Consider the following 12,241-nt stretch of genomic DNA (forward strand, 5'->3'; position numbering starts at 1 on the left):
ATACAACTGAGTTTCTAACTGACTTTTGCAAGTACTTATTTTTTTCTTCTATGTCAATAGGCCTGTGATGCACTGATCATCACCTTAGTTCTTAAAAAGAAAGCAAGGCCTACCTGCGGGAAGCTGAGCTCCGCTTGCTCCCTGTACTGGACATAAGACCTTCGGGTGCTGAGATGCTGCCTGTGCTGCTGGAGGAACTAAAGTCAGCTTCACTGCCTGCACAGAAGAACAAATAGGTATTTTTAAAAATCCACAGGTCAGGTGAAAGCACGAGCACAGGCCCCCACTACCACAAATTATGTAGTCGAGTTTCCTGCATTTGAGGAAATTGCAGGTGTCAGCACACCCGCAGTACAATGGGTTAGCCTCAACCTGGGAGAATTTTCACAAACATATGCAAAGTTAAACACAGAGCTTCAGGGCAAACCCTATTGCATTCTATAGTAAAGCAAAACTGAATTGCCATTTACAAAATTAGTCTGAAATGAAAAAAAAATCTTATTTTTAAGACAATTAATCTAAAACTAATTATATATAGAGCCACTATAATGTACAGCTATACTATCAGATTACAGATATACACTGTGACTGAACAAAACTGGCTACGCCTTTTCAAATCATCCAGCAAAAACTGCTTTCACTTAATCTGTCAATAGCAGGTTGTTATCAAGATGCCAGTGAGACACAATCAATCCTACTTGGAGATTAGCTCGAATTACATAAATGGATCACATTCAAGAATACCCTTTACTATGAGCGTTTGTATGCACTGATGCAGCACTTCCCATTACAGCACTAATACACGGCATTGCCGTTAACCATTCTACATTCATGCTTCCTGAACATCAGACTTGATGAGGTTATTCTCTTACAGCATTCTTAACCAGCTTCTTACTGTCACTTGCAGCAGAGATCAAGAAAACTGCACCGAATACAGCACAAGGAAACTTTCTTCCGTTTTGATTATAGGTTTTGTTTGAACCAAACCCAAAAGAACAGAAAAGCTGCATTTAAAAATTAAATTAGTAATTCAAGTTGCAACATGGATGCTACAACAAACCCAGCATCTACAATAAATCGACCTCCTGAATTCTGTTTACAGAACATGTCCAGACATGAAAAGTAGCCTCTAGGGTTTACGCTTTACGCTGGAATTAAATATGAAACGCCAGACTATAATTTTTCTAGGGGGAAGGGGCACTGGGAAGGGAGGTGGATGGGAAGAGGAAGGGAAAGAGTCAGAATGACTTTCTCAGCATTGCCCATCTCTTGATTTCAAGGCAGCTATATAAATTAAAGCCACTTTTGTACTGGCACTGTTTCAATTTGGACTTTAGCAAACTGGAATTGCGAACCAATTGCATGGATTTACAGTGCATAATCTGGCTCTCTTATCCTGTAGGCAGACTCATAAACCCACAAAAAAATGCAAACTCTCCCCTGGGATAAAGGAACCAGATTTAATAATGTAAATGTCAGATGGCGGTTTGTGGACACTGGTCCCCTGGAATCCAAACGAAGACAGCGCCAATATAAAAGTAGCTTACAAAAAGCCAAAAGAATACTGGAAGCCAAAACAATTTTACAAAAGAAAAGTAATTGCAGAGGGCAAGACTAAAGGCAGCTTGTTTTGTCAAAGAGCAAAGTCCCATTCCAACAACCAAATAAGAAGCAGCTGCAATGCAAAATCTTCTGCAAAAAAAGGAACAAAGAATCTAAACAAGGGTAAAATGAACTTATATGTAATACTGCAATATCATCTCCTACCTTCAAACAAAGAAATTCATACTATTCTAGTGAAAACTTGATTTAGCTTCAAATTTATACTCAACTGTCATTTAGATTTACTTCTGACGAACAGTGTAAACTGGCTTCTTCCAGTGAAATCCACAACCAACCCAAACATTAAAACCAATCTGCAATCCGTCCTAGTTCGCTGAGCTGTTTGGATGGGTTGAACATTACATCCTGGTACCAACACTACCAATGATAATGATTTTCCTTGTTAGGACATCACAAAACAGATGTTATAATATGTACCTTTGTTTTGTCTGTATCAGCATAATTCTACTCAGTAAATGAGGCATGGAATTAATATATTAAATTTCACGCTACATGGGCTGTTGCATTTGTTGGTCAAAATAGTTTCTAGGAAATGTTAGTGGTTGAGTTTTGAAATTAGCAAATTCAACAAAGTATCTTTTGTTTGAATTTTGACCCATATCTGCAGATCATACAATGGCTATGACTATGACTATGCAAAAGTTACTGAACCACAATGTACTAACCACCCCTGACTGGAGATGGTAATAGACAGCATCTGGTGATTTTTTTAATTGGAGCAATTATGCAAAAACAAATATGCAAATGAGACTCCAGAAGCAGAATAACTTGTTGAATGCTTTTATTAATTGTATGTTAGGTGGCGTCACAATAGGATATAGGTGACGGCAAATTCAATTAAAACATATCTCACAATTTGACTCCAGTGGTTACCTGACACCAGAAAAATGTCTGTCCAACTCAGCATCTAATTTCCTGCATGTAATGGATTGAATTCTGGGCGCCCACACTACCAAAGTGAGAGCTCCACAGGCAAAGTGATATGGGAGGCATTGCATTTGTTGCTTCATGTGTGCAATCAATTACACCCTGCACCTGTGGGAAGCCAGCCAGAGAGTGGAAACCCACTGCCCTCTCAATCTGGCTGATGTCATCGCAGGGGAAGATGGGCGCAGTCGGATGCCCTGGCAATCATGCCATACGTGACTGTCGTATACGCTTATGTACAGACGACTGAGATCCTGGTAATGTCACCGGTGAGCCCTGGAAGGATCCAGAGGTGAAGAAATTGAGGGCAGTGGTGACTTTTACTGCGATGGGCAATGCGTGGCCACCTGGCCCATCCAGAAGCAGTTCTGCATGAAGGAGCCTGGCGACTCACTCTGAGCCTGCGTAGACACTGCTCCTCAGAGGGATCCAGGAAGCTCAGCCTCTGCCTGTAGACCTCTCACGTGGGTAGTGCCTCCTGAGACGTCAGCTCCTCTGTTGGTCTCCTCTCTGGTCTTCTCCACATCCTTGTGACGCACCTCTGTCTTGTGGAGCTGCAACTCCCAGAACTGCACGCCGTATCTGCCGCAGATGGTGATGTGCCTCCTCCTCAGATGTACTGTTGAATACATCCATTGCGCCCCCCCCCCCGCCCCCCCATCCTTATGTTGTCAGTTTGAGAAGGTCCAAAATGTAGGCAATTATTTGTGAACACAAGAATTCTGAGCATGAATCAAGAAATCTCAGTCTAAACACAAAGAATTCCCAGCCATAGGTTTGTCGGAGAGAACTGATTGCCCTGCTGCAAAAAACTCACCTTTTATTCAGATGTGTCAATCACTGGTTTAAAGGGCCAAATGAGGGCCGGCTGCAACTTGCCTCCGTTTCCACAGCATCTTTCAGAGGCAATGGGAGACACGGTCAGAAGTTAAAATGGTTTGTAAGTGTCAATACACAAAAATTTAACAGCTTTAAGTAGTTTAAAGCCTTTAACGAGGAGATGGTTCAGGTACAGTCTAGGCACATTCCCACGAGACAAAGGTAGGGCAAATAAAGCCAGAGCTCCCTGGATGACAAAAGAGATAGTGAGTAAGTTGAAATGGAAAAAAGGGACGTATGACAGATGTCAGGTTGATAACACAAGTGAGAACCAGGCAGAATATAGAAAGTTCACAGGGGAAGTGAAAAAGGAAATAAGAAGGGCAAAGAGAGGGTATGAGAATAGACTGGCGGCCAACATAAAAGGGAATCCAAATGTCTTCTATAGGCATGTAAACAGTAAATGGATAGTAAGGAGGGGTGGGGTCGATTAGGGACCATAAAGGAGATCTACTCATGGAGGCAGAGGGAGTGGCTGAGGTACTAAATGAGTACTTTGCATCTGTCTTTACCAAGGAAGAAGATGCCGCCACAGTCTCAGTAAAGGAAGATATAGTTAAGATACTGGTTGAGCTAAAATTGATAAAGAAGAGGTACTAGAAAGGCTAGCTGTACTTAAAGTAGATGAGTCATCCAGTCCGGATGGGATGCATCCTAGGTCGCTGAGGGAAGGAAGGGTGGAAATTGCAGAGATACTGGCCATAATCTTCCAAACATCCATAGATATGGGGGTGGTGCCAAAGGACTGGAGAACAGCAAATGTTACACCCTTGTTCAAAAAAGGGTGTAAGGATAAACTCAGCAACTACAGGCCAGTCAGTTTAACCTCAGTGGTGGGGAAACTTTTAGAAACAATAATCTGGGACAGAATTAGCAGTCACTTGAACAAGTGTGGATTGATTAGGGAAAGTCAGTACGGATTTGTTAAAGGCAAATCGTGTTCAACTAACCTGATAGAGTTTTTTGATGAGTTTAACAGAGAGGGTAGATGAGGGCAATGCAGTTGATGTAGCGTATATGGACTTTGATAAAGTGCCGCATGGTAGGCTTATCATCAAGATTGCGGCCCATGAAATAAAGGGGGCAGTAGCAACATGGATACAGAATTGGCTAAGGGACAGGAAACAGAGATTAGTGGTGAATTGTTGTTTTTCAGACTGGAGGGAGGTGTACAGTGGTGTTCCCCAGGGGTCGGTGCTGGGACCACTGCTTTTATTGATATATATTAATGACTTGGACTTGGGTGTACAGGCACAATTTCCAAATTTGCAGATGACACAAAACTTGGAAGGGTAGTAAACAGTGAGGAGGATAGTGATAGACTTCAAGAAGATATAGACAGGCTGGTGGTATGGGTGGACACGTGGCAGATGAAATTTAACGCAGAAAAATGCAAAGTGATACATTTCGGTAGGAAGAACGAGGAGAGGCAATATAAACTAGAGGGCACAACTCTAAAAGGGGTACAGGAACAGAGAGATCTGGGAGTATATGTGCACAAATCGTTGAAGGTGGCAGGGAAGGTTGAGAAAGCGGTTAAAAAAGCATACGGGATCCTGGGGTTTATGAATAGAGGCAGCGTACAGAAGTATGGAAGTCATGATGAACCTTTATAAAACACCGATTCAGCCACAACTGGAGTATTGTGTCCAGTTCTGGGCACTGCAATTTGGGAAAAATGTGAAGGCCTTCGAGAGCGTGCAGAAGAGATTTACTAGAATGATTCCAGGGATGAGGGACTTCAGTTACGTGGGTAGACTGGAGAAGCTGGGGTTTTTCTCCTGGGAACAGAGAAGGTTGCGAGGAGATTTGATAGAAGTATTCAAAATCATGAAGAGTCTAGACAGAGTAGAGAGAGAAACTGTTCCCATTGGTGGAAGAGTCAAGAACCAGAGGACATAGATTTAAGGTGATTGGCAAAAGAAACAAAGGTGACATGAGGAAAAACTTTTTCACACAGCCAGTGGTTAGGATCTGGAATGCATTGCCCGAGGGGGTGGTGGAGGCAGATTCAATCATGGCCCTCAAAAGGGAACTGGGTAAGTACTTGAAAGGAAACAATCTGCAGGGCTACGGGGAGAGGGTGGGAGAGTGGGACTAGCTGGATTGCTCTTGCATAGAGCCGGCGCTGACTTGATGGGCCGGATGGCCGCCTTCCACGCAGTAACCTTTCTATGATTCTATAAATACCTCAACTGGCCCTTTAAATTCTTCCGGGTGTCAGAAGCTCACGCACACCCAAATGTATCTGGGTCAAACCCGGAAGTAGGCGCGTTGGAGCCGGGATGCAGTCCCGCTCTGAAAACGGAGGATTTTTACAACCCGCCCGCCCCCAGACCACCCGTTCTTGAGTGTTAAAATTTACCCCTGATGACCAGCTCCTCCCCACAACATTGTAATCTCACATCTAAAATTTCTTGCAACTTCCCAATAACACAACAAAGTATTATCCTCCTTTTCCTAGTGTGACTGAATGTAGAGGTTGTTTCTATTAGTCTCACTGGGTTACGTCTACAGAAACCAGGGTCCTGAGACGGACCAATTACAGGTTGCATCTCCAGATCAGACATGGGGCAACTTGGTCCCGCTACCACAAAACTGCATGTTCATGTATCTGGGGGACCCAATAGAGAGGCTGAATAGACCTAGATTCCTGAAAGATTGCTAGATCCTGTGAAGAGTGCTCGCCAAGCCATGCTGGATACATTCTCCAACGGGCCAGTGATCAAATGGTCCCATTCAGAACTGTAAAACCCCCTGCAGGTGACCAAGACCTCCACGGCAGCAGTTTGAGTTGCCTCTCAGGAAGTTGACATTGCTCCAGTGTCTCATTCATGGGTGTATCCTCTGAAGGTCTTCCTCGAGTTGCAACCCTCTTCTCGGCATGCCGCAGTGAGAAGACACCCTCCCAATGGTGCTGTGCATGCTGGTGATGGACTCCTCCAGTAGACCAATGCAGCACCTTCTGGAAGATAGGCTGCATACCTGCACATGGGCTTGATGCTCTATTAGCCTCCTAGTTTAAAAGCAGGGTCCATGAGATCTGTATCCTGAAGCTCCTCAGACTACGTTAAGGCGCTTTCCTCCTGACATCTGTGTATTGTGCATCATCCAGTGCTATCCTTTCCATAACATTAGTCTGATGCCCTCGGTTGCTCATTTCTGATGAAATAAATGATGGAATGTGGGCAGGGCAACAGCCGGAGTGAGCTGGCACCTCGTCATCCATTTCATCAGGCAAATCTGGATGGGTTTTGTCTGGATGAAGGAGAAAATGATAGAAATTAATACGTGGCCATTCAACAATGAGCTGAAAAGAATTATCCAGAGTACCATACAACAGCATTAGCCTTACTGAGGTTAGATGTTGCCTTCTGAAAAATTATGCAATTCTGGCATCTGAGTTATGTGCAAAGCTGTTACTGCCACTCACCCATTGATGTTTCCTTCTCAAACTCCTTCAGTCATTGAATGATCTATGATTGAGAGTACCTCCTTCCCACAGAGGGTCAACTTGTGTATATCTGCCAATCCTCCCCCTGAGCACTGTTGTACTGTGACATTATGCGTTGCCTTTTTCTGGAACACAGATACAGATGATGTTAAAATTCAGTCTCATTCTGCTAGTGTCGTGATTTGGAAGACCAAGTGACAGCATGCGAACTGGAAAGCTGAACAGAGAGGGCTGGCAGTGAAAGTTTCAGTAGGGAGCATGAGGTCTTGGAGATCATGCAATCTCTTGCAGTGGTACCAGTGAACTGGCAATGGTGTGTGTGAGCATTGGTGCTTCACAATGACAGTACTGGCAGAACATACAACACAAGTAATTGATTGTGCCAATAAGATAACTTACAAGGTGGTGCTAGAAAGTCCTTCGATGGGGTGGGTGTCACACTTACCTTGTCCATTCTGGTCAAGTCATTACATTTTTTCCAGCACTAACTTGCTGATCTTGGGGTTGCAATGGTGGCACTCAGTGCTCCAGCCACCTCCCTCCACCATGCCCGCAATGTGGCACGAGATGATTTCTTCCCCTATGCACTAAAGATAGTCTGCCTTGCCTTCATTGTTTCCAAAAGTACCTCCATATCTTGGTCTGTGAAATTGAAGGCTCTCTTTCCTGCAGGGCTTCTGGTTACCAGCTTTCAGCTCCTCCTATAATTGCTAGCATTTTCCCCTAAGACTATAAGGGCTAGAAACGCGTTTAGGTCCATTTCTGGGCCTGAAACAGGCAGCGTACACAGAGCACACACCAATAGCTGCAGGTTCAAGGCTCGCCCAAAATTTGGTCTTGGTCCTCATTTTAACAATTGCGGTGAGCTGCCAGAGCCTTCAGAAGCAGCTCACTGGTCGCCACGGGATCAATCCAGTCAATGCTGACACATTTGTCTACGTAATAAATCACTGAACTCCAAGGGTCCACACCGGAAACATTAACTGGTGTATTCTCTTCACAGATGCTGACCAACCTGCAGAGTGTTCCTGGCATTTTTTATTTTTCTTCCAAAAGTAATACATTGTGTGAAGCACTTTGAAGTACAACAACAATGCATTAAGGCACTATATAAATATTTGGGTGCTTCCCCCCGACTTAATTCTCAGTCCCAAATCTTTTGCCAGCCAAATTCACCACTCATCCCATTTTACCATAACATAGGAACAGGAGTAGGCCATTCAGCCCCACGTGCCTGCTCCGCCATTTGATAAGATCATGGCTGATCTGTGATCTAACTCCATATTCCCGCCTTTGGCCCACATCCCTTAATACCTTTGGTTGCCAAAAAGCTATCTATCTCACATTTAAATTTAGAAATTGAGCTAGTATCAATTGCCGTTTGCGGAAGAGAGTTCCAAACTTCTACCACCCTTTGTGTGTAGAAATGTTTTCTAATCTCACTCCTGAAAGGTCTGGCTCTAATTTTTAAGACTGTGCCCCCTACTCCTAGAATCCCCAACCAGCGGAAATAGTTTCTCTCGATCCACCCTATCCGTTCCCCTTAATATCTTATAAACATCAATCAGATCACCCCTTAACCTTCTAAACTCTAGAGAATACAACCCCAATTTGTGTAATCTCTCCTCGTAACTTGAAGTCCGGGTATCATTCTAGTAAACCTACGCTGCACTCCCTCCAAGGCCAATATGTCCTTCCGACCTCTGACAATATCATATCATCCCTTCGCACGTTACAAAATTTCTCCTCCTGGACTGTATTAAATATATTACATGATCCTAAAACTCCCTACGTAATAACATTGTGGAAGCACCATCACCACAAGGACTACAGCAGTTCAAGAAGGCGGCCCATCACCACCTTCTCAAGATCAACTAAAGATGGGCAATAAATGCCGGCCTCGCCAGCGACACTCACATCCAGAGAACGAATAAATAAAAACTCTCTTGTATTAATTGTCCTCAGTGCAACTTCACTTCCAGTATTTTGTTGCCCTGCACCATGTATTTATCTAGCACCTTTAATGCAGAGGAACCTCCCAAGAAGCATCATGGAGATATAAGAAAAACAACCAGGGAGCCAAAGAAGGAAAGATTAGGAAAGGTGACCAAAGGCTTGGTTAAAGATGTGGATTTTAAGGAGGGTCTTAAAAGGAGGAAAAGGTGGAGAAGTGGAGGGATTTAAGGAGGGAATTCCAGAGAGTGGGACCTAGGCAGCTGAAGGTACAGCTGCCAATGGTGGGGTGAAGGGAGGGAGGATGTATCAGAGGCCGGAGTCAGAGTAACAGAGAGTACTAGGGGATTGTAGGACTAGAGGAGGTGACAGAGGTAGGAAGGGGCAGAGCATATCCCCAGTCAATTGAGGCCTTCAAGTTTGTGGACTACCACATAATGAAGGCAGCATGGGCACCTTTACGATAATGGACGTTTACTTGTATTATTCTGTTTCGAGGTCAGACACCTGAGCACTAATCAAATTGAAGCCTTTCTGGTGAAGCAGGCAATGGATGGAAGGAGTCTCAATGTCACATGGATGTCATCGATTATGCCTTGTGCTCTTAGCAACTCTATCATCCAGTGAAAGTTCTGTGCCCTTTTTTCCATGGGAAAAGTGAAGGTATTGTCACTGTCAAAAACACTGCATCTGTCACTTGCTTGACACATCTATGGACAACAGACTGGTTGATCCAGCAGACGTGCCCTGCGATGGTTTAGAAGGTTCTGGTGGCACGTAAGCTTAATGCTGTAGTAACCTTCACCACTATGGGAAGCGAAGCAGGTCAGCCTGGTATGGATGGCATAGCTCAACAACAACTTTCTTTGTGAAGAGGAGACAGGAAGACAGGTCTTCAATAATAAACACTTGCATTTATATAACGCCTCATGCATTAAAATGACTCAAAATCTTTCACACAATGGGGGTAATTTGGACTTTGTGAGGTAGTGTAAAATGGGTGATAGTGATTCAGCTTCAAAGGAAATGAAAATCAGGGGATGTAAAATGGGCTGCCAATTCGCTATCACCCATTTTACATTGTCGCACAAAGTCAAAATTACCCCCAATGAATTAGTTTTTGAAGTGGTGTGACTATGTCAAAGTGTCAAAGAAGCAGAATGCTCCAGCTTTTAATTGATCTAATAATGCATTGAAATTATGTTGTATGCTTATCCTGGGTGGAGTGGTGGATTAGTACATTATTCTACTATCCCAGGAAATTTGGTATGACTTTAGCTGATGGGATGGAAGTTTCCTCTTTGCAACATAAGTTATGTATTGAAATGAGACTTACACTGCCCAACAGCAGAGTCTCCAATTATTTGGCCATTTTTGTTACCGCTTGATGCAGTGGACTGTGCATCACACATGCATACCCAATTTCAGGAATCACGCACATTCTTTGTGAGCCTCCCCCTCACCAGTGCAAAACGGACCTGCTGCACAGGAATATAGAGAAGTGAACAGGCTTTGATCTGCATTTTTGACCTGGGTGCAGGGATCTAAAAGATGAAGTATTATAAAAGGTGTATTACTAGAAATTATTCACTGCGCCATCTGGTTTTTTGAACTCTCATGATCCCTAAATCAATATTTAAAGAAATAATTCAGTGACAATGCTATTGTTCCCTCTGACCTTTGGTGGACCTGATGATTTGTAGAGCAACTTATTTCTTCTGATTAATCTAAATGACATTTTTATTGAGAAAATTTAGGAGTAATCTTCACAGCCATCAGCTTAGATATACTACACAGTCCACAATGAAGCTGATGTAGGACACAGTTCCATATAGTTATATATTATTCATACAGAAGACACTGGGTGTAGATGCTATTATCACAGCTACTGATCCGATATTAGATGCTGAAATTTGGACTCCAGCAGAACCAAAAAAGCTTGTCTTGCTTTGAAATAATTTCCTTTCCTATAATCTCCATACAACTTACCCAATTTGTAGAGGGTTTGCCACTGAGACATGCACTTCAAGTGAATGAATAATCCATTTTAACCCATGTATATTCTATAATACCTTAAAATACTAGCAGCATTTCAATGAGGAAGGTCAGTGTTTAGTTACTAATGTAGCAAGCATAAGTGCAAATGTAATATATCCTCAGTAAATAAACCGATGGACCATTTATATTACTATAAACAAGTCCAAACCATAAACTTGATTATAAATTATAACAGTGCAAGTGAGTGTGTTGTGATGCTCAGCTAACCCACTCCATATCCCATTAACATTTGTTGTTCAGTTTCCTCACTTCAGAAATCAGAATGCGTAGAGGTCAGAAAGAGAAAAAACATGAGAAAAGAACTAAATAAACATACTAGGAGTCATTTTCACCCACACTGCTTGGGCAATAAAGTACCTACCCGATTTTAATTTCTATTGAAATCAATGGACATGAAAATTGGGTGGATTCTATAATGGGCGGGGCAATCCACTCTGCCAGTTTACTGCATCTCTCACCTCTTGCACTTCGATGGCTTCAACTTCTACCTCTCCTTCATTATTGGGGATATCTATCTGCAGGCCTTTTTGCTGAGTATAATTGGGGAGCATACAGCAGGCTTGATTCATCCACCAACGAGGCAATGGTGCTAAAAACAGCCTTTCCCTATCTTTTAGGCCCACAAAAATCGAACAGAACAAACCAGCGAAGAAGAATCACAAAAGCAAAAAGGACTGAGCTGTCTGGACTGTGAGGTTAAGATTGCCTCGGCTTGGTGGCTGCGCATAGCCCTGGGGCCACACCTTGTCCCTTCCATTGCATATTTATGGCGTAGCACTTTGTCGTGTACAAACTAGTTGCGATTGTTGCCTTCAGTCTCTATAATTAATTCCCATTGTAAAGTAGCCCTGATCCATACATTACACAGTGGGGGGAGGCTACATGTTACAAATAACTCATTAAATTCTGTAGCCAGTCTACTATCTTCTTAACAGCTTTCCAAAAATTAAGTTATGTATGGTGCAGGGAAAAAAAATTCTGAGAAAGAAGAGGTTTGAAGTAACATTTCAACTTTCATATGATGCTAATTTGGTTCCTGCTGTTTTCTGTGATTTGAAAATTAACTTATTGCAGTGAAATGACTTAGAAGCCTGCTGCTCCAATCACAGCTGTACCAGTGAAGGCACCAAATGCAGGACAAATATATTTCTACAAGGAGAAAAGAGGGAAAATAAAAATCAGAGGGTTGTTACCCTGACGCACAATAGCTAGATCAACAGCAGCATTGGCAGAGGCTTCATAGTAACAGCAGGTGCATTAAATAGAAATAATGGAAATAGCCATGCTGTACCAGGTAAATAAGATTAGTGGAATCTTAAATACCCATCAGAATGAAGGGACTTCCTA

At 42.9% G+C, this 12,241-nt stretch overlaps 1 protein-coding gene across 4 annotated transcripts in view; it reads right to left on the minus strand.

Annotated features, from left to right (window-relative positions):
- sybu (syntabulin (syntaxin-interacting)) overlaps positions 1 to 12,241 on the minus strand; it is a 66,927-nt gene that overhangs the window by 28,147 nt on the left and 26,539 nt on the right. For all 4 annotated transcript variants that reach the window (XM_067980759.1, XM_067980756.1, XM_067980749.1 and 1 more), the window contains exon 4: positions 114 to 216. In XM_067980759.1, the coding sequence (XP_067836860.1) occupies positions 114 to 216 (103 nt within the window). The remainder of the gene's footprint in view (positions 1 to 113; positions 217 to 12,241) is intronic.

This window comes from Heptranchias perlo, chromosome 3 (assembly GCF_035084215.1).
Source record: "Heptranchias perlo isolate sHepPer1 chromosome 3, sHepPer1.hap1, whole genome shotgun sequence".
Classification (NCBI taxonomy): domain Eukaryota; kingdom Metazoa; phylum Chordata; class Chondrichthyes; order Hexanchiformes; family Hexanchidae; genus Heptranchias; species Heptranchias perlo.